Source organism: Pinus tabuliformis, chromosome 3_2 (genome assembly GCF_031772625.1).
Source record: "Pinus tabuliformis cultivar Carrire ecotype Pingquan chromosome 3_2, CPIR1, whole genome shotgun sequence".
Taxonomy (NCBI): domain Eukaryota; kingdom Viridiplantae; phylum Streptophyta; class Pinopsida; order Pinales; family Pinaceae; genus Pinus; species Pinus tabuliformis.
The window spans coordinates 244,816,404-244,843,992 of NC_142302.1; the positions used below are offsets into that span (position 1 = coordinate 244,816,404).

The 27,589-nt window shown below is 42.5% G+C and overlaps 1 protein-coding gene across 7 annotated transcripts in view; it reads left to right on the top strand.

Annotated features, from left to right (window-relative positions):
• The first annotated feature begins 3,559 nt into the window (after nt 1–3,559).
• The window catches only part of HDA14 (histone deacetylase 14), a 459,743-nt gene continuing 435,713 nt past the window's right edge, over nt 3,560–27,589 (top strand). For 2 of the 7 annotated variants that reach the window (XM_089416192.1, XM_089416193.1), the window contains exon 1: nt 3,568–3,763. In XM_089416192.1, the coding sequence (XP_089272318.1) occupies nt 3,709–3,763 (55 nt within the window). In that variant the 5' untranslated portion in view covers nt 3,568–3,708. Of the gene's footprint in view, nt 3,764–27,589 lie in introns of all 7 variants that reach the window. The other 5 variants (XM_089416194.1, XM_089416196.1, XM_089416198.1 and 2 more) reach the window with 4 other exon arrangements.

The window sequence follows — 27,589 nt, forward strand, 5'->3', positions numbered from 1 at the left end:
GAAATCAGAAAGCAAGGTCGGTATGGGAAAACAGAGACAAAGACTCAAATGTGAGTCTTGCATATCAAAATAAATAGCAATCAAGTCATACCCAGGCTTCTTTAAGATTAGTTTGTTGGAACTGCAGAGGTTACCCATGGAGACGAGGACCTGGGTTAGGGCCTATTGCGAAAAATAGAGACATAATTTGCCCTATAGAAACACATGAGCATGAAGGCTGCAAGACACCTTTGTTTGAAGGATACTGGAAGATGGCAGTGTGGAACAAGGCAGCACGGAATGGCAAAGGGCATGGGGGTATCATGGTTTAAGTAAGGGAGAAAGAAGACCGTCTCATTCAGTTAAAAAAAGAAGACTCAAATAAGCAATTCATTTGGTTTAAAATATCAGAAAATGGAAACCACATAAGAATTGTAGCATGCTATTTTGTGCCATAGGTTTAAAAAATCTACAAAGGTAGAGGGCTTGACCACAAAGATCCATTTGCAACTTTAAAAGCGGATATTGCAACATATTCGTAGCTAAGTGAAGTCCTTATAGTGGGTGATTTCAATGCTAGGACTACAAGTGAGCAAGTTAGCATTCTTTGTTGTAAAGATGATTGTGACCCTATTTGGCTTACAGAAGAAAGTAATCATCAGTGGGAAAGAATTTCAGAGGACAAGCGTGGCAATTTCTTTGCTGAACAATTGCTTACTCTATGTGGGGCCTTTGATTTAGTCATTTGTAATGGTTTGACTAGATGGGCAAAGTCTGGTAATTTCACTTGCAATACTTACAATGGAGCAAGTGTGGTAGATTATGTAATTTGCTCACATGGTTTGTGTGAGAAAATGGAAGAAGTTTTGGTTGGAGATCAGTTGTGGGATTTAAAATCATATCACAAGCCAATTTATTTATGTTTCTCTTGGATTGGAAAGAAACAATTAGAGTAAAAAATTCAGCATGTCCAACAAAATCTCCCACGGGGCAGAACTCTTTTGACCCCAGAAAATTGTAATACCTTCAAAATGACGCTAGAGAGGCTCTTTGAGAAGGAGAAAATTACAATTCACAACCTTCATAGTCATGAATTAACACATTTAATTCAATGCACACTTGCAAAGTGCAAAATAACAAAAATTAAGAAGTCTGAAACAAATTGCTTTCCGATTAATGCTTGGTTTGACGAGGAATGCAAAAAGGCAAGGAGAATGTGGAAAGAGTTAAACAAGGATAACATAAAGCTCAAATCTTACAAGTAGTTATTAAGCAAGAAAAAGGTTGATTTCATGGTTTCAAGGAGGGAAGAACTAATCTTCCTTGGGAAAAATAATCCCAAATTATTTTTGAAGGAGCTCCAACTGAAAAAGATACAAATTGGAAATAATATTATAGCTTCTAAATGGTTTGACTATGCAAGAGAACTCTATGAGCAGGTTCCCAAGGTTGACCCTCCCCCCTTGGTCAACACTGATACTGAACTCTTCACGATACAAGAGGTAGAGATGGGTATCAAGAAGTTGGGTGTTGGAGAAGCAAAAGACTTAGTTGAACTCCAAGTAGAATATCTAAAGTGGGGCTCAAAGATTCTTGCACCTCACATTACAAAAATCTTCAACAACATCATACAACAAGGGCTCCCCATAGATTGGACAACTAGTCTAGCAATACCTCTTTTCAAGAGCGGTGACGTCAATAATCCCTCCAATTATAGGACCATAATGATAAATCCTTTGTTTGCAAAGCTATTTGGAAGCATGCTAGAAAACAAAATTAGCAAGTGGGCAGAAGAAAGAGATAAGCATGTTAAAGGGCAAGCATGTTTTAGACCTAAACATTCCACAGTTGATCCTTTCATAACTTTAAGGTACATCATTCAAAAAGTTTGGGAGAAAAAGGAAGAAGTCTTTTGTTGCTTTGTTGATTTCAGAAAAGCGTTTGACTCGGTTCTTAGGGATAAACTTTGGCGGAGAATGGAGGAACTTGGGGTTCCTAAGCATTTGAGAGCAGCTGTGCATACGCTGTATAAAGAGGTGAAAGTCAAAATTAGAAATTCAACAGGCATTTTTGAAAGTTTTAGAAGCGATATCGGGGTCAAGCAAGGTTGCCCACTGTCTCCTACCCTTTTTGGTTTATATATCATCAAGCTTGAGGAGTGGTTGAATTCGCAAGGGGGTGATGGTATCTATTTGTGCAAGTTTGTTATAAGGCTTATTTTGTATGCAGATGACCTTATTCTGATTGCTAAATCAGTTCTTGGTTTGCAAGAGCACTTACTATCCCTCGAGCATTTTTGTAGAAGTGTGGGGATGCAAGTCAATATCAACAAAACAAAAGTAGTGGCCTTCTCTAAGAAAAGAAAACATAACCAGCATAAGTTCTACTTTGAAGGCAACATTATGGAAGAAGTTGCGGATTACAAGTACCTCAGAATTGACTTCAACAAAAATCTAAACTGGAATGGTTGTAGAAAGAAAAGAACTTTGGGGGGTTGGAAAGCATTTTATGCTTTTCAAAATAGGTGTAGAGAGGCAGAGTTATGGGACTGGAAGACCACTCAAACTCTTTTTGGGCTTCTAGTGATTCCGGTGATTCTCTATGGTTGTGAACTGTGGGCTAGCAGCACCTTTGACATGCAGTGGAGACAAATTGAGAAAATTCAGAAGCGTTTGATTACAAATAAATTTAAGATTAAAAGTGTAGTTCCTTATGGTATCTTGTTAAGTGAAACAATGACTGCTCCTATTGAAGCAATTGCTATGGTGCGAGTCATAAGGTATTTAAAAAAAATTGATTAAATGGAAAAGGGTAGATGGCCTAAGGTCTTTAATGATAGATTGTGCAAGAGCAAAAAAACTTGGATGCAGCAAAATAACAAATGATTTAGTAAATGGGGTATTTGCTTGAACGCGTGTCTCATAAACAACAAAGAGATTAAAGCTTTTGTTATGGAAAAGTTCCACAAACGTACTTGGGATAAGGAGTTAGGAAGAAAGAAAAATTATTATATTGAAGTGTTTAATCCCACTCATAATCATCAACTAAAAGCATACATAGAGGCCAATATCTCTTGGAGAGCCAAAATTCTTATTGCTCAGTTAAAGACTAATTCTCATCAACTCTGTTGTGAAAGAGGGCACTGGAAAATGCTAAAGGAAGTGTGGGAGGAAAGGGTATGCATTTTTTGTTCTTTTGGAAAAGTGGAAACAGAAAAACATTTCATTTTAGAATGTGAGGCCTTCAAAGACAATAGGGAAAGTTATGAAGATATGCTAGCAGCTAGCTCTTGGGATAATCTATTTAGCGAGGGGTTTGTCGAGAAGCTGGAAGCATTTATTGTGAAGCTTTACAGAAAAAAGGCCGAATACATCAAGCAGATGAAGAGGCAATCTGTCCTATTGACTATCTTTAGTGTTGTGGAGGTTATAATATTTTTTTCCTTCCTTCCTTCTTTCTTTCTTATTATTATAATTAAAATAATTAAATGATTAAACAACATCTTGCTTGCCAGTCATACCTCTCCGATTGGAGCCCACTTTATTTGGGCGAAATTATTATTGCGATAAAACGCACAAAGAATAATTTTGAAAAAATGACGCTTGAGGCGGTCATGTGGATTGAGGTACTATCTGGCTGGAAGCCAATTGCCCTTTCATCTTCAATTTGAATTATGACATTCTTGGAGCTGATGCCCACAATTGAAAAGGACGAAGAGGGTGTTCCCAAATGAATGCGATTATGGAGCTGCTTAGTACGACTCCAGTTGGCCTGCTTCGCGATTGTAGGTTTTGTTCGTATTTTCTTTAAGTTTGGTCTTTGTATTTGTAGACAATGTACTTGATGAGGGGGAAGAGTATAGCACCTTCGGAATTCTTAATTTGATTGATGCAGCTCCAATTACTTACGTGAGAACCACCTACCTGAATTATTTATCAAATGGGTTTGTGACGCAAAATTTTAGTGTATTAACCGCTCCACAATTAAAGGCATAAAAGAAAACACACAAAATGTCTTACTGACAAACAAAACATGTCCTTTTTTGGCTCCTCTCTTCCTGCATAAGATAATCTCCTTTTTGGTATATATCACTGTATCTTTTTTCTGTTGTTTCTTACATAGGTGACGATGTTTCAATACTTGTAGCACTGTATTTTACGAAAAATGAGGTGATTGGTTTTCGAATCGATGCAAGTTAATCATAACTAATTGATTCTGCTAATCAACAATGACAGTTGAATCGGTAACATAATAATCGTTATCATATATATTTAATCCATTATTCAGTGCTTTATGCGACCCTTGTTTCTGATCTCTTGAGATTTTGTAAAGTGTTTTCCAATAGTGGTTCACGTAGGGCAATGCTCTTTTCTAGTTTTTTATTTTTAATTTTAATTTAACCTTCTTCATTTTGTACTTCTCTTCTTATTGTGTGTTAACACACTGTTATTGGGTGTGTGTTATGAACAATCCCGCATGCATAACAATTGTGAAATGAGAATGGTTTATAAGGCATTACCCATACCAAATGTTTTGGCTTTGATGTCAAGCCTTGTGAGTTGTCTTTTCCTCCTCTTCTGAATTGTGTGTGTGTTTTAACATCACCATTGGCTGTGTGTGGGGTGGCATATTCACATGTTGGGATTTTTTTTCCACTTTAATACTCCTTGTTTCAATTATGTGTGTGTGTTTTTTAACATTGCTATTGGGTGTATATGTTGTGAATAAGCCCGTATGCATAAAAATTGTGAGATGGCGATGGTTTATAAGGCATTGCCCACAGTAAAAGCTTTACCAATGTGGAAGTTGGTTTGAGGGTGTAAGTCTCTATGTTATATCATAGGATCCTCCCTTCTATGGTACTAGCAATGTGAATAGTTTTAGTGTCATGCCTTTGGGCCATCTTTGGTTTGTGGTTGTTATCTATTAATGTTACATTCTATCTCTATAGTGGCATATCCCTATGTTGGGATTTCATTTAACATTAGTATTCTTATTTTCAGTTGCGGGTATGTGTTAACATCATCGTTGGGTGTGCGTTGTGAATAATCCCACATGTTTAGCATATTAACAATTGTGAGACGAAAGTGGTTTATAAGGCATTACTTGCATAAAAAGCTTTGCCAGTTTGGAAGTTGGCTTCGGGTGCAAGTCCTTAAGCTGATGTAATAGCATCCTCCAATTTGGTGCTAATATTGTTGGTGTTCTTGGTGTCATGCCTTGCGGTTTCTCTCTATATGATGTTACAAACTATATCTAGTGTGACATATTCCACATTAATCATTAGGGGAAATTTGAGGTATATTTTCGACTTATTTCCTTGTAAGTTACGCAAATTTCAGGTATAGGCACCTGTTGCATGCAAAAACAAATGTTAGATCTAATGAATACCCAATTTGCATATTTTTGGTAGTTCCAGTATGAAATACATTGGAATTGCATGAAAAAAATGTGTTTCATGTATTTTTTTTCCTGTATTTCCAGTATATCTCATTGTGGATCTATGAAAAGTATGCATGGTGGGTAATCGAGATGCAGAATTTAATTTTGCATCCAATGTGCAAACACTTTGAAAATAAACACATTTTTTTCATGTATTTCTAGTATATCTCACAATTGGTCTATCAAAGTATGCATAGTAGGTACTCATGGATGTGGAATTAAATTTTGCATCCAACAAGTGCATACTCTTGAAATTTGAGTAAACTTGTAAGGAGATAAGTCAGAAATATGAAAAAAAAGTAGTTTTCTTTCTCTTCAAAGCTATCTACCCTTATGTTGATATTATCATCTTGAATCCTATTGGTTCTTTTAAATATTGATAGTACATTTTTTGGTTTGAGGCCTATTTTTAACCTCAAAATCCCCCCAATGAATCCTATTCTTGCGATTTATTATTGTCCAATAAAGGATGCCTATTTTATTCGTAATCATAGTGCTGGAAAATTTAATGTTTTATTCATAAACTTGGTTGACAATGACATTGAAGATAAAATTATCTTGTTGGAAGGAGGTGTATATGATCCAAGAGAAGAAGGAATAGAAAGGCAATAGAATTTTGTAGAAAAGTGTGTGATATCCCCAATATTGATTTTTTATTTAACATGATTAACTGAGTTTATTGGGGAAGTGCTAAGCATAACACAATTTTGTAATCTGGGCATTGGAGACATTTTTGGTACATGGGACTTGGGAGAAATCGAAAATTTCAATATTATTGGAATGTGGGGGTCATCCCTCATGGAATATACACCCCATGGAGGAAAAATGATTTTGTGGAAAGGAGGTCGAAATATTTGGATGGGGGACCCACAAGGAAAGGTGAGGCAACAATTATAAATAGAGGGTTGAAGGCAGCGTTGGACACCTTTTGATAATTTGACAGTTACACATTGTTGCTCTAGCTGTTCAATTGAGTCACAAGTGCTATTTAGCACTAGGGGTTTCCAAGGGGAAATTTCACCCTCTTCTTCGGTGGACCACAAGTGCCACCCTAGGGAGGTATTATCACGACTTTGTGGAGAATTGGGCGACCAGTCTCAAGTGGTATGACTTGCCTTAGCTTCAACCTGAACATAGAAGAAGAGCCACACAGTTCTTAGGTGAAGTGGGGTACCGAAATTAGAGGCCATACCATTGTTGAGCAATTCCTTGTCCAAATTGCAAGTGAAGGAAGAGAATTTACAGGAGCTGAGGTGCCCTTCTTAGCAAGACAAATTTCTTTGGTTGGTCCTACATAAACTTGTCCCAGTACTACGCAGTCATTGGTGGAGATGATTGTGGGGAGGCTTGAGAGAAGGATTTAGGAGCTGAGCGGTTGGGATTCCATTTGGAGGGTGTTTGTGGAGAGATTGCTAGCATTTTGGAGCAGCAAACATCATTTTTTGCTATAGGTGGAGTTTCCTGGTTTTGGAGGAGGGCCAAGCTATTCGGGGCCGAATTTGGAGGGTTAAAACTAGAGCGAACCTTTTCTGGGTTTTTGACAAGGATATCATATCTAAATTTGTAGAATTTTCTGGGCAGATTTGAGGGGTCAAACAGGGGTCCCAACTTAGCACTGTCGAAGAAGCCTATCGATAAGCAAATCTGTGGAGGCACATGCCTTGATGAAATATCCTTTGTGACCAAGGGACGAGGTTCCTGTGCCTCTAGCCAGGTGAGAATTTTGGAGCATATACAGAGACAGTTGATCTAGACCCCTTCAAAGATACAATCGTTCCACACCCTCCAAGTTTCCTATATGACAAACAGGGGGATGTATCTGTGTGATCCATTTCTGGATGTCAACCATCTTAAATTGAGTTCAATTGAAGTGAATTGCTTGTAAGGAATCATGCAATAAGAGAGTAGCTTTGACCAGATTTGAGGAGTAATATTAAAATTGAGAAATAGGTGTGAAACTGACTCATTTGCAACATTGCACAGACGGCACCATCCAGGGCCATGGTAACCTCGCTTGCTAAGATTATCACATGTTAGGATCTTATTTTGCCAAACCATCTATGGGTCTCTCCGCTAGCCCTAGCACCTAGGCAAGCAAAACCCTTGTTAAATTTCCATGAAACTCTGCAACTACTTAGATGAATAAATGAAAATTTAAAACTAGTTTTCTTTCACCAAGATACAAAGTTTCATAACAATTCATAAGTAGCGGAAGAAAAAACACCATAGATATAAAAACACATCACACAAATTGACACTTGCTTTCTCAAGAAACCCAACAGGGGAAACCTGCTTCTTTGTTGTAGACTTTATATTGATTGTTCTTAAGCAATTGGATTTATTACAAAGCAATCTATCTTTTGAGAAAGTCTTCTGCTTCTCAAAAATCTCAGCTGATACAATTGATCTCGGCTTGCCTTGATCACTGCTCGATCTTGGCCCTCTAGCACGCAACTGTTCCTTTGCTGCCTCCTTGACTTGCTCTGCAAAACCTACTCTCTTTTCCTTGATCTCTGTCGACTAGAAGCCTCCTAAATGCTTGTGCACTTCCTACCTCCTATTTCTTAGGACACCAACTCCTCAACTCTACGCATAATCAATCTCCTAAATTCTAATGCACTTGTGATCTCTTATTTCTTAGGACACAAGCTCTGTGCTCTCCACAATCAAAGATTCTCACAAACTCATAATGTCTTGTCTCACAAACCTTGTGTACAAAAAATATTAATTCTCGTGTGTTTGTCCTCCTGTATAGACCTAGTTTGAACATGCAAGGAGGCCTAGTTCTATTTTAGAACTCGATTTCTCGTTGACGAGTTAATTGAGAGTGACACTCTTTCTCTCTCCAATCAACACTGGAGTTCTTAGCTCATCCTTCCTTCAATCAAGACTAAAGACTAACTCACTCTAACTGAACTTTTAACTGCCACTTCGTTCTATAGTCAAATTAATGAATACTCCCTTTAACTGAAGCTCCAACTCTATGCATGCTAACTTGATGATTATTCCAGTAAATTGGAAATAAACTCATCCTAATTGCAGTCTATCTCATGAGCTTGCACTCATACTGAGAGAAAGAGAAATTGAGGTCTTCATTGGCTAAGGCACAAGCCATAAGACCTTTACTCACTACATTTTCAACACTCCCCATTAGCGAGCAAGGTTCTTTTGGAAGAACCTGTTCCACCTGGATTTGTCTCCAACACCACCACGTTATCCACTGCTGTAGCTGCTCCCTCTGAACTAGAAGACTTCCTTGCTTCCTGCTGTAGAATCTAATCTGAAGACATGTTCTTTCCAACCATGCTCCTATTCTCTCCATGCTTTGCCTTGTACTCCCCATCTGAGCCTACTACTGATTTACCCTCTAGCTTTGAGTCTATCAATTTATTCATCAGTGCCATATACTAGGTGTACCTTTGTGGCTGCTTACTTTGCCTGAACATAGAGCTAGGAGTCTCAACTAGCTCCCGGGCCTCCTGATCGGCCCACATTGGATTTTCTCCTCTTGGTGCTAGGATTTGTTGACTGAGTGGCTGACTTCATGTTGAAGTTTCTAAGTCTAATAATTAGAAACCCTCCATGTACTTTCTGATTTATTCCTTCCTACTTGTTCTGATTAAGTAACAAGTTATTTACCATGTAAATACAAAAAATAAACACAAGTACATGATCAACACATTATAGATCATCAACTGAAGGAAACAGAAACAAGCACACAAATGACACCGTTATTTTTGGACTAATGTCCCCGGAAAAACCCAATGCGGGAAAACCGGTGCAACTATCTGAGGGTTTGATTTATTAAGCAGTTTCAGAATACAATCTGGGCGCAAAATCTGACTCACCCAACAAAGAAAAATCTCGGCAGTAGTACCTTTCCTTCAGAGACAGATGCTTCGGCTGAAACCTCGGATAAACACTCTGGCAGCTACTCAGCTCCAATTTGCCCCACGAAAAACCCTAGCGTCAGCTTTTAGGGACTGTGTCAGCCTCTTTTGCCCTCGACGTCAGCTGTTCCCGGCAGTTCCCGCAGTTCCTGGCAGTTCCAGCTATTCCTGGCAGTTCCGACTTTTGCTCTCTGCATCAGCTTTCCCGGCAATTCCGGTAGTTCCCGACAGTTCTAGCAGTTCTCGGCAGTTCCGGCTGTTCTTGACAGTTCTAGCTTCTGCCCTCTGCGTCAACTTTTTTGGCTGTCCCCGACAGTTCCGGCTTTCGCCCTCTGCGTCAGCTTTCCCTGTTGCTGCGCTGATCCTTCTGACACTATCTCTGCCTCTCTGTGTCTGTATTCACTGCCCTTCAGCCGCAACTCCAGATCACTCTCTCAACTTTCTCAGCAAACCCAACTCCAAAAAGTCGAAATCTTGATCTCTTGGTGTGTTCTCCAAGTGACCCTCAAGCCTCCTTAAATACTTTTCTCATTGACAAATCAACGGCCAAGATTAAGTCCCTAATCAACGGCTAAGATTAGATTTGGCTTGATCCATGACTTTTGGACCATTCTAACATAGTTTTATATTAATACACATTAATATTTTATTTTCCCTAAGTTTAGACTTAGGGACTCCATTAAAAATATTAATTATTTTAATATCTCTCAAACTTTTAGAATCTGCCCAAACCCTTTCTGGGTATTGGATATCTCATGTTCCTTAGCCTCTCCACCAATTTTCGTGGCTAGAGCACATCTAATGCTACCCCAAATCGACACTCCCTCTTAGCGAGGAGTGTGCTCTAGTAATACTCCTCACTAAGCATCACCCTGGTCATCCGACATTGGTCCCTGTGCTGATGTTAGCCCTGTTGCGCAACATCCTCTGCATTGCTGCATCCTATACTGCTACCCATGGCCCTGCCACTGCCACTGTTGCATCCGTATTGCAACTCCCTTTGCATCCGTGCTGCTGCCCATGGCCCTGCCACTACCACTGTTGCATCTGCACTGCAACCCCTCTCATCATGTTGCCAATAGCACTACCACTGCTAACTGCTGCATTGCAACTCAGTTACTGAGAAGTAAGTAACTGATCTCCCAACTCTGACATCTCCGTCAGGTTAGAAACACTCCTGATGCTGAAGCTCCCTCTGTCTCTAGCAAGTTCTCCCTCTCTGACCTTTGCGTTGCTGCAACAACTCCATGCATCTCGCACCGTTGCACACCTCTCCGTGCCATCCTGCACTGGTGCAACACTTCCGTGCCTCTCGTACTATTGCAGCCTGCTAGCCTCGCACTGTCTTGGGAATCCTTCACTGTAGCTCCCTTTGTCGCTTCATTCACATCCGTCTCTATTGACATCGCCAGTATTGCTACTCCTCTTCGGGGCTTCCGTAGCAAGGTCTAATCCAAGAGTCTGGGTACCTCGAGGATCCTGCCCCTCATCGTCTGTAGTCCTCGTGACTATAGCTCGATGTCTCCCCACTTCTTTTGAAGTGGCACATGAGCACTCATGGCACAATCATCGTCTGTCTCCACTTCCTTCTCTGCCCTTGCTGGCACTGCCTTGGTCTCAGAGGCCTCTCCCTTACTCTTCTTCCTTGGACACTGGGTCAAGAGTAAATCAACTCTCCATCATATATTGGTAAATCAAATTTAACATCTAATTTAATCAAAGATGTCTTCTTTTTATTTTCAGGGCTATTAGGAGGCGTGAAATTTTTTTCTTCTTTCCCTTTTCCTTTAGAGTGGTCATGGAGGAGAGATTCTCCTACTCCTTTGTCTTGTTTGGAGTTTGATGAATCTTCATCTCTATTTTTCTTAAATTCTATATACATTTCCTCCAGCATGGATCTCATGGTCATAAGACTAACCCAGAGGCCTCTCCCACAGTGGAAGCATTTGACCTTGGAGAGGTCCTTCTTCTTCCGTTTCTCTTGCTTTCCCTCAGATGCTAGGGCAACGTCTTCCTCCTCCTCCTTCTTGATTCTGATCCCCTTGTCGTTGCTTCCCACCTTGCTCAGCCTTTTGATCTCTTCTTAGCGAAGAGCAGCTCACATTTCCTCCCAATCTGGAAGGGTCCCCTTGCCTAGTATGCTCTGGACAAACACCTCCCAGTCTTCTGAGACTGCATTTAGGGCTGTTCTCACCATCAATTCTAGATCCGGCGTTGCCCCTATGGAAGTCAGTTGATCCCGGATCTCCTTCAATCGACCGAGGAATGGGTCGATCTGTTCTCCCTTCTTCATCTGGTATGATCACAACTGATTTTCTAGTAGCATCTTCCTTTGCACGAAAGTATGCTGATACAACTTGGTTAGGGCCTCCCACATCTCCTGTGCTGTGTTCTTCTCGGCAATATGTGGTACTATATGATCCTTGACCCCGTCAAGGATGATACTCTTAGCCCTCGCCATTGCATCCTCGTACCTGTCGTTATCAGTCGGGTCAACTGGGATAGCTATCGTCCTCAAGGCGAAGTGCTTGACACGATTCTTGTCTAGTATGGATAAGATTCTGGCCTTCCAGACTACGAAGTTTGAGGCTCCGTCCAGTCTGTCCTGGTCTCTTACTCTGTGTAGTGCCATTTCGCTGCTCCTCTACTTCCCTCTTGGAAGTTCTCGGTATGACTACTCTGAGCCTCGATTACCCTCCTGGCAACCCTTTTGCCAATGTCGAGATGCCCCTCTCCAATCGTTTGTGCAACTGCAACACTGGTCTGGATTCCTTGGGTAGAAATTCACCTCGACAACAACTCCCTCTACCTTGGCCTTGCCCTGTTAGGTACTGTTCTGACTACAGTACCCCACTAGCGCCACTCTGCAAGTTACCCACAACCTCCTAAACCCCAACAAACTGAAGGTTAGAGCTCCTAGGCTCTGTGCAATCCCGACACCAACAAATCAACTTCCTCAGCCAACTGCGTCAGCCCTCCTGGCCTCTGTGTGGCTCTGCATGAGCCTGTCTTTGCCTCCCTCAGCCTCTACGCAACCTCTTCTTGGCTCAATCTTGATGACGCAGGCACTGCGTCACCCCTTCCTTGCTGCTACTCTGCTAGGAACAACTTCTATCACTCGGGACAACTGTTTTCTGCTGTTGCTACTCTGCTCGGCTGATGTCCTCAGTTCTCCTGTGATCTGCAACCACCCTCTGATACCATGTTGAAGTTTCTAAGTCTAATAGTTAGAAACCCTCCATGTACTTTCTGATTTATTCCTTCCTACTTGTTCTGATTAATTAACAAGTTATTTACCATGTAAATACTGAAAATAAACACAAGTACATGCTCAACACATTACAGATCATCAACTGAAGGAAATAGAAACAAGCACACAAATGACACCGTTATTTTTGGACTAATGTCCCCGGAAAAACCCAATGCGAGAAAACTGGTGCAACTATCTGAGGGTTTGATTTATTAAGCAGTTTCAGAATACAATCTGGGTGCCAAATCTAGCTCACCCAACAGAGAAAAATCTCGGCAGTAGTACCTCTCCTTCGGAGACAGATGCTTTGGCTGAAACCCCAGATAAACACTCCAGCAGCTCCTCAGCTCCAATCTACCCCACGAAAAACCCCAGCGTCATCCTCTAGGGACTGTGGAAGCCTCTTCTCCCTCGGCGTCAGCTTTCCCGGCAGTTTGGGTAGTTCCTGGCAGTTCCGGCTTCTGCCTCTGCGTCAGCTTTCCTGGAAGTTCCCGACAGTTCTGGTTGTTCCCGGAAGTTCCAGCTTCTGCCCTCTACGTCAGCTTTCTCGGCAGTTCCGACTGTTCCTAGAAGTTCTGGCTTCTGCCCTCTGCATCAGCTTTCCCGGCAGTTCTGGCTTCTGCCCTTTGCATCAGCTTTCCCGACAATTCCCGACAGTTCCGGCTTTTGTCCTCTACATCAGCTTTCCCAACTGCTGCACTGATCCTCCCGACACTATCTCTGCATCTCTACTTTTGTATTCACTGCCCCTCAGCTGAAACTCCAGATCACTCTCTCAACTTTCTCAGCAAACCCAGCCCCAGAAAGTCGAAATCTTGATCTCTTGGTGTGTTCTCCAGGTGACCCTCAAGCCTCCTTAAATACTTTTCTCATTGACAAATCACGGCTGAGATTAAATCCCTAATCAACAGCTAAAATTAGATCTGGCTTGATACATGACTTTTGGACCATTCTAACACAGTTTTATATTAATACACATTAATATTTTATTTTCCCTAAGTTTAGACTTAGGGACTCCATTAAAAATATTAATTATTTTAATATCTCTCAAACTGTTTAGAATCCACCAATTTTCATGGCTAGAGCACATCCGATGCTACCCGAAATCAACACTTCACTCGTGTTAGTCTCTCCTCCTCATCATCCTGCTGGTTGGCCCACTTGCCAACTAGCCGAAACTCAAACTGTGATATTGGTTAAGGCTCCTTCTTGGGAGTTATAATTTGCTCTTGCTCTAAGGATTCCCTCAAAGCTCTGCTCTCCTCAACCTTCATGTTTCTACTCTACGCATTTCCTGCCTTGCTGCTCAAGGTTATGTCTGTCTCAACCTGTAGCAGTTACAAATTCTTCATCCTCACACCTATCTGCTTCTTACATCTAGAAACTAAGTGCTTGAGGTAAGCCTTACCTCTACTAAAGATAACATCATAACCTATAAATTTTAGGCAACAATGGAATGTTCTATGCTTTAGAGCAATTTTACTTCAATTTCTTTATTAGCCCAATATCAATATTCAGATTAGCAATCACATCAACATGATAGTAAAATGCAAATACAACATAAACGTAAACAGTAGAAGACAAGCCAAGACAAGAGGACACAAGATGTGGTACCAGCCAGGGACAAACACCAATGTGGGGAAACCCTTGATCAATTCTTCTTTTAGTCTTCAATAGTTCAGCAAAGAGAGATAGTACAATTTACAAATCTGATATTTTGTAACAACAGTAAAAGAGCCCTAACCAGAAAAGTCAACGCTGGTCAACAGGGCAGATTTGACCCTCAACAAAATGGTCAACTTCAGTCAACTTCGGCCTCCAAACAACAAGATGAATCAACCCTCAAAACAACCCAAAACAGTCCAGTCAAACCTGGTCAAACAACCAACCCTGCGGTCAGCCCTAGTTGCAGTCAACACTGGTCAAAGTCAATGTTTGACCTCGATTTCTGTGCCCAAAAATGCGGCTTGCCCAGACATAAGTATCTCACCGAAAAATGCAGTCAAATAGGTCAACGCTGGTCAAAATACTTCCAGAAATTTGGTCAACGCTGATCAACGCCCAAAACAGAATTTCGTCCTCCTTGCCTTCGCGCGTGTGAGAGAGAAAGCTGCCCAGAAAATGCGTACCCAATCAGATGAGGAGAGAGAGAGAGATGTGTGAGGATAAGTGTGTCCAAATGAGGCTAAGGCATCATGTATTTATAACAAAAGTTGAGGATGAATAAACGTGACTGTTGGGCTTCTGAGCCTACATAAGTTCGTTGGCCGACCTTGACAATTTGTCCATAATAAAATAAATTCATAACTTTATTTGTACATGTCGGAATTGGATGATCTTTAGATTAATCCTACACCTCTCGGAAAGAGGAATCCAAGAAAAATACTAGCTTTCATAAATAAGATGACCCATGTGGAGTTTGGCCCTAGTTGCCAATTTTAACACTCCCTCTCAACTAGGGAGAACTCCATCTGCCAATTTGTACTATCTCTGCCATCAATGCACTGCTCTGCTCTACTAAACTATGAAGAAGAAGAAGTGACTGAGAATGTATCATACCATTCTCTACTGACCCGAAGTCAGTCCCAAATAAAAGAGGGTGTCTAATACCACTCTTACTGACCCGAAGTCAGTTCCAACCAAAAGAGAGTGTCTCATACCACTCTTGCTGACCCGAAGTCAATTCCAATTATCCCAAATCGCATAGGGAGTATGGTAGTACATGATGCATCCATCGGTAGTACTATGGTCCCTATCCTCATTTCCCTACTCATTGGCCAGATGAGAGGTACTTCCCATGAGTCCCAAACTGCATGGGTAGGATGTCTCAACAGGAGAAGGATGAACCACTCATCTTGCCTACATGTCGCCAAGGGTTATCATAGGGGAAGGCTGAACCACTCACCCTGTACACAACAAACCACTAGGGGAAGGCTGAACCACTCCAGGGTCTCTCCACGACTCCAAGTCGTTCTCGGTCGTTCTCGGAAGGCCAAGAACTTGACCTTCCCCAGGGGCTTTGTCAGAATATCGGCGACCTGCTCATTAGTCCCAATGTGATGGAGCCTTATTGCTCCTCGTTGTACCATATCCCGAATAAAGTGGTACCTGATATCTATATGCTTGGAGCAATCACGAAACACGAGATTCTTTGATGATCAGATCCCACTCTGATTGTCGTAGAGGATCACGGTTGTATCCAACACATGTCCAAACAGCTCACTGAAGAGCTTCCTCAACCAGACAGCTTCACAGGAGGCCATGCTTGCAGCTATGTATTCAGCCTCAGCGGTGCTCAAGGCGATCGATTTTTGCTTCCTACTCATCTAGGATATCGAAGCAGAACCCAAAGAAAAACAACATCCAGAAGTGCTCTTGCGATCCACCATACTACCAGTCCAATCAACATCAGAATAACCACGTAACCTCACATCTCTAGTAGTGTATCTCAGTCCATGAGTGATTGTGCCTCGAAGGTATCTTAGAAGATTCTTTGCACCAATCCAATGTATATGATGAGGCTCAACCATATATTGGCTCAATGTGTTAACTGCAAAACATATGTCCAGACGAGAGTTCACCAAGAACATCAGTGCTCCTATGAGTTGACGATACTTAGAAGCATTTCCCAATTCAGGTCCGGCAGCAGTACCACATAACTTCTCAAAGTTATGTTCCATCGGGGTAGTTACAGGCTTGCAGTCTATCATCCAAACTCTTTCCAATATCTTCACAACATATTTTCCTTGAGATAGGAAAATTTCACCTGGCTTTTGCTTGACCTCCAACCCTAGGAAGTAGTGCATCGGTACTAGGTCCTTCATCTCAAATTCAGAAGCCAACTCCCTCTTACATTTGTGAATGAGAGGGTCTGCACCTGTCAAAAAGAGGTCGTCCACATAAAGTACCAGAATGAGAGGTTTATCATTTTCAACCTTAAAGTAAAGGTTCGAATCGGCTTCACTTCTAGTGAATCTCAGCTTCATCAGATAGCTATCAATCCTCTCATACCAAGCCCGGGGTGCTTGCTTCAAACCATAGAGAGCTTTCTTCAACTTGCATACATGAGATTCCCAGTCATGAACCTCAAACCCCTCAGGTTGTTCCACATAGACTTCCTCTTTGATCGAACCATGCAAGAAAGTGGTCTTGACATCCATCTGATGTATGTTCCATCCTTGCAAGGCAGCAAGGGCTATGATCGAGCAGATGGTGGTGTATCGGGCAATAGGTGCAAATATCTCATCGTAATCTACACCATCTTTTTGAGAGAAGCCTCAAGCAACAAAGCGAGCCTTGAACTTTTTTGCACTTCCATAAGCTCCATGCTTGATTTTGTAGAGCCACTTAGAGGTGACAACCGATTTGTCCTGGGGTCTAGGGACCACATCCCAGACATCATTCTTCATAATTGACTCGTATTCTTCATTCATAGCATCCTTCCATACTTGTTGCTTCACGAATTCTTCAAATGATGAAGGCTCATTTTGAATGATAGTGCTCATGATGGTCAAGTATCCTTGATACCTGTTCGGATTCTTGCTTTCACGGAAAGTCCCCCTTGGTGCAATATGTCTCTCGACATCTTTGAGAGTCTCCCTAAGCCATGAGGGTCTCCTCTTGGAGGAGGAGGGATCTTGAGGAGGAGGATCAATAGGATCCATAGGTTCATCAACATATGGCATCGTTTCATCTTCTTTTGCACCCTGTTTTCCGGTGTGTTCTAGCGGCTACAACCACCCTCCAAAATTTTGCCTTAGCTTCGTTTTGGAGCCTCCCTACCAACCATCCTTAGCAACATGTCTTGCACTAATCAAGTACATAGGCTTCAACTGAGTTTTAGTGGCCTGCTAGCTTGTGCATGTCAACTTTCTTGTCTCCCACCACACGCTGCCATTACGGACTTAAGCAAATTTCTGGCTGAGATGCTTCCCTAGAAAATTGCGCGATCCTGCTGGGCTGCCTGCTGAGCTCCAGAATTGCGCAATCCAGCCAGGCATCCCTCCCTCAGGAAATTGCGTAATCCAGCCCGACACTGGGCTTCAACCCAGAAATTGCGCAATTCTAGGAGGCATTGACCTGCTGTCCCCACCAATTGCACAATGCTTGAGGGCCAACCAACCCTGCTTAGCCTAGAAATTGCGTAAATCCCTTTCCCAGGCTTGCAGACTGCTGCATGTGCCTTCAGGTTGACTGGTTCCGCTCGGGACTGAGCAATCCTGATTTGCATGCATGGGCTGTTTTTCCCGAAATAGCAAAAAGCAACATGCAAAAAGCATCCCTAGATTTTAGGGATCTATTTTTAGCAGCTGGAGGTTACATGCAAAGATTGTTTTAGAAACTTCCCTCCAAGTGTCGCTTTTTCCTAGATTTGTGGCATGCACGTCATAAGCCTCAAACTTATTTATTCTGCTGCAGAGCTCATTCCTCACATCGATCTTGGAGCTCTGACATCCCACAACACATCTAGGAGTCTTCGGCACATTCAGCTCAACTTTTTCCAGGTAAGTCTGCTTTTCATGTCATTTGCTGCTTTTCTATCGCTTTTTGTATTTTGCTTTGTATGAATGCTATTTTCTTGGTTTTGTTGAACGCCTGTTGTCGTTCTAATTCATGTTAGCCTGTAGAAGCACTGTTTCAAGTTTTTATTTGCATCTCACTACTGTCGCATGCATGACACTGTTTTGCACTTACGGTCGCCGTTACGGCGACTTGCTTCACACACATGAATGCATTCCCGTTTTCTGAATCCTACATTCACTATTTGCATGTATGATCATTCAGTCTTGCTTACACTCAGTCTCGCCATGCATTCAAACCTTTTCATGTTTTCAGTCGCCCGTCGGCGAGTCTAGGCTGCCTTGGCCTGGACCTTGCCTTACCCGGACAACAATGCGCATTTCTAGAAGTGAAGGCTCTGCCTTCCCTCCAGAAACTGCGTAAATCTGGTCAGCTTTGGCCTCCAGGCTTGCATTGCGCAATTTTGGGAGGCAGTGCCCTGCTGACCCAGAAAATTGCGCAATGCAGTCTCTGGGCTTGCATGTCCTTGCTGACTGAAACTGCGCATTGCGCAGTTTCAATCCTCAGCAGGCCAAGCTGGACTGTGCATTCCGCAGTTCCAGAAGTCAGTCAACCTCCTAACAGCCCGTACGGTGCCTTGCGCAGTTATGGAAGTCAGTCTCCCAGCCTCTCGGGGAAAATTGCGCAATCTTTATTGCCAGTCACCTCGGTGTGTTGCATGTTAGTCCTCAAATTTGTTTTGGTTTCCAACTGACAAATTGCTTGCAATGAGTGTTGCTATCTCTCCAGGTATCGCAGGTGTTTGTCCGTCTCTCAGCAGTTTAGGTTTAATGGCCTCCAAGAGAGCAGGGTCAAAGGACACCGTCAAAAGTGCAACTGGAGATGCAGTTGAACAAGGGTCTGTGAGCTTGCCCATTTACAAAGACACCAAGCTGTTCATAGACAGAGACATCAAGATGAAATGGCAGGACATTAATGACACATTCTCAGGCACATTTGAGGAAGATCTAGAAGACCACAGGGTCTATGTCAACATCCACAAGTTTGGCTTGTACCAGATATCATGCAGGTATCCTGCTTTTCCATGCGCGGACATGATCCACTGGATTGTCTCGCACACTGATCTTGAGACGATGACATTGAGCAGTGTCAGTGGGACAAAGCTTTCTACCTTCAGGGCAAAGGATTTTCAGGAGATGTATCACTTGCCACAACCGGTGATCACAATGGAGAAACCCTTCAACAAACCTAGCAGCAACGCAAACTCCAGAGATATCTTGAAGTGCTGGGTGAAACAGCCAGCGAAGATCAGGACAACGCCCAGCCTGGTTTACAAGACGAAGATACTGCGGAAGGCATATCAGTACTTGGTCATCTTTGCATGCCGCTTATACGACCAAGAGAGCACAAAGACCTTCCCGCAGAACTGGGTGATTGCATTGGACCAACTAGCCAGCGAAGGAAGGCCATGCAACTAGTCCAACATGTTGGCTCTCAGGTTGAAGGAACAAGTGACAGAAGCCCAACATCCGCCCAAGGGTTAGCAAGCGGAGATATACATGTCCGCTTACATTCTGGATGCAATCCGTGCCAATCAACAGTTCCCAGGCTGGAGTTGGGCATGGACACCTTCAAAGTTACTGCAGATTGCTCTCCGAATGCAGCTTCCGCGGAGTTATCACACAATTGTCAGACCACTTTGTCACCCCAGTGTACAAAATGATATTTGAGCAGGATTCACCTTACATGTCGTAGGCAACAATGGAGGCATTGATCGACATAGCAGATTGGTATGCCTCATCCCTTGGCACCTTCATACGGATGTACAATGCGGAGAAGCCTCCGCATGTTTTACTGAAGTTTGCCATGGATAAGCTCGTCATACAAGAAGTGTCGTATCACATCTCGACAGGGTTGTCAGCTAGATTGCACAGGAAGAAGAAGGCACCTTTGCCCGCTCTTCCTTTGCAGATCAGGTTGTATGAGATACAAAATCTCAAGTATGTTGATGCCGAGATGGAGGAGTTCAAAAGATTCACTTTCAGCACCAGAAGTTTCAATCTGTATGACTCGCATTGCTTGGTGAAGGACCACTGTGCGAGAGTGCAATTTCCTTTGATCAATGGGGCGTGTCATTGGCCTGAGGAAGACCCATGGAGATATTGTCACAACTTCTCCAGGCTCAATGAACTGGTCAACATAGCTGTGGAATGGTTAGCAAAGCAGAGGGAAGCAACATCTCAGAGAAAAGCATCATCTGCAGCAGCAGAGGATAGTAAACCTGCGTGTGACAAAGGCAAGAGAAAGGTGGTTGATAGCGCCGAGTCAGAACAAAAGCAACTTTGGAGATTGAGGCTAAGAGGCGATAGAGCGACATGAGGAACGCGCAAAGGCAAAGAGAGAAACAAAGGATGGAGGAAATAGAAAAGGAGTTGCAAGAGTTGAAGCAACAACTCTGGGAAGAACAGGCACTGCGCAGAAGAGAGAAGGAAGCACAACAGGGACAGACACAACAGGAGGCGCAACATGCACAGATTGATGAAACTGCGCCCATACAGTTTATAGACTCATTCGAGCAGCTGGCACAGAACAGACAGGGTGAGCAGTCGTAGGAGCAGGACTTAGCTCAAGAGATTGAACAGATGCTTGAATAGATGGATACGGATAGGGAGCAGCCAAAGTCAGATCAATATATCGACCTGATGCCTCATAATTGAGAGGTCACCCCACCGGCTTCACTAGATCCGGAAGCAGAGCAAGTCTCAAGCAATCAAGGAGACACAAAGATCCTTGAAGACAATTTGGAGGCAGAGATGCACAACATATCTTTCGACGAGTCGAAACACAGAGTTGTGCAGTCGCGCAGAGTGCCTACTCCAGATGTTCACATATCTCCTGCACAGTTCAAAGAATGAGTGATCGTATTTGATGTGCGCAAGCATCCATCAACATTGGTCGATGCTACCAAATCATATGTCGAGGCCACCAACTCAAGTGTTTGATTCTTGATAACAGAGAACGAGTGCATGGCCAAGGAGTTACAAGCGGCCAAGCAAGGAGGAGAACAGGTTACATCATCTGCCAGAGCAGAGTTGAAGAGAGCAATACTAGATGAAGTATCATCCCTCGAGACAGTCATGCAGATGTTGTATTCCAGATTCGGCACCATGCATAAGGCAGTTGTCCATCTCAACGGTTGGAAGCAACGCTGTGCTAGGAGAGCACGCATCTTGTCAAATCTGCACACTGTTGTTGACTGCATGCAGACATGGACAATGAGATACAAAGGAGCCCCATTGCATTTGCCAAAGATGATGAAGCCGAAGGCAGTAGAGTTGAAGGCACACATTCGGAGTCAGATATGGAACTATGAGGAACTCCCGCAGCTCATCACCAGTTTGCAGGCTTCACATGCACGGGTGTTTAGAAGCATGGATGTCATTGTGTGCACGTACGCGATCCCATCTATTGGCGCACTCACCGAGGCGCAGTCAATGAACCAATTCTGAATGGAGCTGGACATGTACTTCGATGAGTTGATGCATGTAGCCACCAGCGCAGACTTGGAGATTGGCGCAGACACTATGCATCAATGTGTTGCTGGTCCGGCTGCACTCAAGACTATGATGCGCATGTTATCAGACGAGTTGGACAGAGGTGCCAAATCAATGTACTTGGATGCAATGGAGGCGAGAGTTCGCTTTCAGCAAGATGTCACCATTGAGCACACGAACACCATCATGGACTACCAAGCTTGGCATCAGTTCGCCACCGTCGATCATCACGAGGATGTCGAAGAGTTGGTCTTCCCACAGTTGTCCGAGTCTTAGTGGTGTCTTGCATGGCTTGCTCAAGCCTATTTTGTCTCACATGGGTACATGTGCAGATTGTAATGTAACATCTTGTAAAAGTGAAAGACCAAGTGTCGATGGTCGAATGTAACAGTCATGTAGTAGTTGAAGAGTCATGAGGGTAGGTGAAGAGTCACAAAGGGGAATGTCAAGGGTCACCCCACCCTTTGCTATTTATAGAACCTCATAACTCATTGTACAGGCTTTTGGGAGCCAAGCTTCTTGTAGGTGTATCTTAGAGAAATCTTGGAGTGTATTGTAACGAGCCTTGGCTTCTCCACAGTGCATAGCTAGTATATCTCTTTGGAGGAGCAGGCGACAGCGAATGTAACTTTTCGTTGTCGAGACTAGTAGTTGGACATGGTTGTGTGTATGATTGGAACTTTCACTTCCTTAATATAACAGAGCTAACACATTTCATGCATATGTTATTATTGTTTTTCAGTCATCTTGGTTACTCTAATGATATATGTCGCTGTTTGCTTACGCATGTATGTATGGACTCTTTCTATATATGTATGTATGAATTTGGTTGAGATGTGCTGTTGGTTTAACCATCACTTTGGATTGTTGGTTCACCTGCCTCCCAGCTTGTGATGTATCTTTGCTCGTGTTCCCTTCCAAGCCGCGTGTTTCCACAAGTTTCCAGGGGGCGCACTCATTCCTCTTTTCGTGTGTTAGAACCTTTCATGCACCTTCCTTGGCTTGCTGCGCTGGTCACACCCTTGCTACCAACAAGAACATCCTACTTGCCTTTGCGCGCAACCGTGGTCAAGGCGATACTGTACGACCCACAGCTAGGACTCCTACACCAAACAGTCTGAGGTCTAGTTGGGACTTCTTACCGGGGAGATCCCTTTGACATGTTGGTGGTTCCAGCACCGTCAAGATTTCTGGCGCTAGGAGGGCCAGATGAAAAGCTGTGTCCTCTCATCCTGTTTTGAATCTTCATATATCTGTCATGGATACTGTTAGACTCATCCCTTCGCGATGTCTCTCTAATGCTGAACGTCTCGACATCACGAGGGAGTTTTTTGACCTCTTGTCGGAATTTACGTATGATGGTGAAGGCGAAGTGGCCTGGCCTGAGTACTTACAAGAGTTCTATGCATTTCTTGATGATGCAAACGACTTCTCTGCGGAAGAGGTCAGCTCGCTGCTTTCACACACACTTCGCGAATCCCCATAACGATGGTGCAACAGCCTGCCACCCAACAATGTGCACTCACTTAAGTAGTTCTGTGATCTCATTGAATCTACTTTCCATCATTTTGATCCGGAACCTCTTGACAAAAAAATGTTAAAACAATGGAAGACTCTGCAAGAATCGCCTATGGATTTTTGGCAGCACTTTCGTGTAACAGTTTGAAGCTCCGAAAAGCCAGATGAAGTTTCAATATCTTTGGGACAGATTCAAATACTGTCTTAACAAATCAGTCAATCCCAAGATGAAGTTGAAGTTCAAACCTCACTCAGCATACTTCGGTGATGGAGCTGCACAATCACAGATGGACATAGTCGCTGTCACAAGTGACTGTCCACCGTCCCCTCATCAAACAGCTTCACCACCGCAGAGTGATGTGGGAGAACATGCACACACATTGTTCAACTGTCATATCCTCCGAGCATCACTTCTCTCAATTTTCGCATAGATTTGGTTGCGAAGCCCATGGGTAGTCATATGCATGTGTTACCTCAACCTCCGTTTTCGTGTTCTGCTGATCCTCCAGATTGCACTATCTTGTGTTCTTCTGTTCCAGACTCTATACCTGTTGTGAACGAGGATCAAGCCATCAATGGAGTTGGTGTTGCACAACCAACCTGAGCTGTCATTCATGAGGAGTATGACTGGGAAGTTGAACATCAACCCGCGGCGAAGGATGATCCCCTTCTGTTCGCGCCTCCTCCGCTTTTCCCTGACATCTTTGGTGATTTCGCCATATTTGATTTTCCTTGTGTAAATCCATCAACGAATGCACCCATTGTTGATCTTTCGCAAAACACACCGGATGTTAGTCCATCATTCGATAGCGAAGAGGACAAATTACTCATTGAAAATCCACTTGATTTTTCATTTGCTTTTCTCGGAAACAGAAAGGGTGAACATTCTTGCTTCTCATCTACCCCTCTATTTGATTTATCTGATCATGAGGATGCCGATGAAATCATTGATTTTTCTGATCATAGCTGTCGTGATCCATTTACTCCCGTATTTGATCACGATGATGATTCTATCGTTGTTGATCTTTCAAAGCCACCTGTTTATGATGATCTATCTGTCGACAAATTCGAAACCCCACAGACTGTTGAGGCACTTCAGCGCGAGCTGATGGTTATGTCAGGCCCTCGCTGTCCCGAGGTTGGTTCCACTTCTGATCAGGAAATTGTTAAAACATTCAAGGCTCCTCATCACTCATCTGTATGCATTGAAGATCAATTCCACACAACGATTTCCTTTTCTCCACTCGAACTACATGATCCCATCACTCATGCATTGGAGGAATCTTACACGGCAAGCACACTTGCGCAACGCAAGTTGTCTTTGTTTCTCTCATTTGCTTGCATGTCACAGTCAAGAGAATCCATATGCATAACATCTGCACGCAGTGTAGCACAACACCATGATAAGTCCACAGGTTGCATGCCATGTTCTTTCACTCATCCTTTTTCTGTGGACACATTTAAGCTCAGAGTGTGTTTGTCTTCATTGTCATATCTTTCATGTTCGCTGGTTAGCGCGACTACGCTGTTCGCGAACCATGCCTTCACCACAGGGAAAATTTTAAGAACCCCCCCTAAATTTATAAATATAATAAATGGGCGAATCTCCATGGTATATAGGAAAAATGGAAGGCGATTTTATCAATAATATAATATGTATATATAATTTTTTGGCGAATCTCTCACCAGGCATGGCGAATATTTTACTCAATTATAAAATCTTGTAAGATCTTGGCGAGTCTTTCACTAAATAATAAAACTTTGTAAAGTCCCAGTGAATCTTAGCATAGGCTACATGCTGGTTTAATTCCCCCATTTAAATAGGCTACATTCCAGGTGAATACCATGGGTCAATACCATGTGCCATTTTGGTGAATACCATGGGTCAATACCATGTGCCATTTTTATTTTTATTAATTCTAATATTAGGGTTAATAATGGTTTTTTGCATGGTATTAATAACAATCTAGTCCATGGTATTTGTCCCATAGTATTTTGGCCATAGGTTTCACCTAAATATAACCCATTTTTTGAGTGTTCGTAAATATAAGGTGACTTATGAAGTAAATATAAAAAAATGTTTTATTTGTTTACCATACCTCTCGTTTATTTATATTTTTATTAATTTACCATACCTCTTTTACAAATATGGTATTTGGCCCATAGGATTCACTTAAATAAAACCTCTTTCTTGAGCCTTCATAAATAGAACGAGGGTTATGGACTAAATATAAAAAGAGGTTTTATTATTTACGATACGTCTAGTTTATTTATATTTTTACTTATTTACCATACCTTTTGAGTAAGTATAAAAAGACGTTTTATTTATTTACCATACCTCCACTTTACTTATATTTTTATTTGTTTACACCCTTACATGTATATAAGGTGACTTATGGAGTAAATATAAAAAATGTTTTATTTATTTACCACCTCTCATTTATTTATTTATTTATTAATTTACCATACCTCTTTTATAAATATGGTATTTGGCCCATAGGATTCACTTAAATAAAACCTATTTTTGAAAATGGGCGAATGGATTCACTTAAATAAAACATATTCTTGAAAATGGGCGAACGGAAGGTTGTAAGTCCTAATTTCAAGGGCTAAATTTACCTTTTTTACCCTCTCCCTTAAAATAAGGTGGGCTATTTGAGGTGATTTGTAAAAATGTACTATGATACAAAATATTCGCCCACTAAAAATTTAAAACTCCTTAATTTCGCCAAAGGGCGAACATTCGCCCCTAAAATTATCCTTGCTTCACCAACATGGGTCAACCAATGCGCCGATGGCTGCATTGGAAATATCACTTCACGTGATCAAGCCCATGCATCGTTAGCTTAGGAGTAGGAGTAGTGTTCGCTTCTTGTCTTGTTTGCTTGCATGCTTGTTTTCTTACTCGCTTTGCTTTCACATTTTTCTTCTGCTCTTCACTCTTTTAGTTGTTTGTTTGCTTGTTTATGTTTGTAGGTTAGTTTCGCATGAAACCGTGTACGACTCTTGAAACAAGCAAAGGTAAAGTGCAAGAGGACTTGTGCAGTTATCAATACTTGGTTATCTGTCGTCTTGTCTCTGTATGTAGAACTTGTTATCTTTAGTCGTTATCTTTAGTCCATGATACACCAATGGAAAATACGTGCTGTTTGAAGTGAACCTTGATGAAAACACAATGCTTGCGCACAAACTAGTATCACCTACTCTAGTCGGTTGTTTTGGGTTAACCCTTGTTAGCTCAGTCAAGTAGAGTAACGTGAGGGGGAAAACCTTAACAAGCACGTTAGAGGTATATACAAAAATAATTCTCTAAAGGAACAACCTCTTCTTCTCTTAATAAGTCGAGATCCCTCTCTTGCCTTTGAAATGAATAAGTGCTATGCACAATTATGAAAATGAAAAAATGAAAAAAAAATGAAAATGTGAAAATTTTGAAAAATGAAAATGAATAAGGTGAAAGAAGAGAAAGGCTTCTTGCGCAGAGAGGTGATGCAAGTAACTCCGCCAGGGTACTGACCAGGCTCGCTGGCAGTGGAGTGATGCTTGTGTTCCTGCATGACTCCGTCGGGGTACTGTCCAGGCCTGCTGGCAGCGGAGCAACACCAGAGATGAAACTTAAACTCTGACTATCATATTGCTTATGTACCAATATACCCCTCATCCCAAATCGAAATAACTGTGTTGACTTGGCTTGGAATGTGTGCTGACTGACCAAGAGCATGGAAGGTGCTACATCTTTCAATCAAGCTAGTGTGGAAACCAAGAAGATCTAAGAATTGAACAATACTTCCGGAGGAGTTAGACTTGCTTTTCATGGAACAAGGTCCATTCAGAGAGCTGGAGTTCTACCAGTGTGTCGCCAAGTGTTGTAGCGGCTACAACCACCCTCCAAAATTTTGCCTTAGCTTCGTTTTGGAGCCTCCCTACCAACCATCCTTAGCAACATGTCTTGCACTAGTCAAGTACATAGGCTTCGACTAAGTTTCAGTGGCCTGCCAGCCTGTGCATGTTAACTTGCTTGTCTCCCACCACAGGCTGCCATTCCGGACTCAGGCAAATTTCTGGTTGAGATGCTTCCCCAGAAAATTGTGCAATTCTGGAGGGTAACCAACCTTCCCTCCAGAAATTGCGTAATCCTGTCGGGCTGCCTGCTGATCTTCGGAATTGCGCAATCCAGCCAGACAACACTCCCTCAGGAAATTACGCAATCCAGCTCGACACTGGGCTTCAGCCCAGAAATTGCGCAATTCTGGGAGGCAGTGACCTGCTGACCCCAAAAATTGTGCAATGCCTGAGGGACAACCAACCCTGCTCAGCCTAGAAACTGCACAAATCCCTTTCCTAGGCTTGCAAACTACTGCATGTGCCTTCAGGTTGACCGGTTCCCTCCAGGACTGAGCAATCCTGATTTGCATGCATGGGCTGCTTTTCCTGAA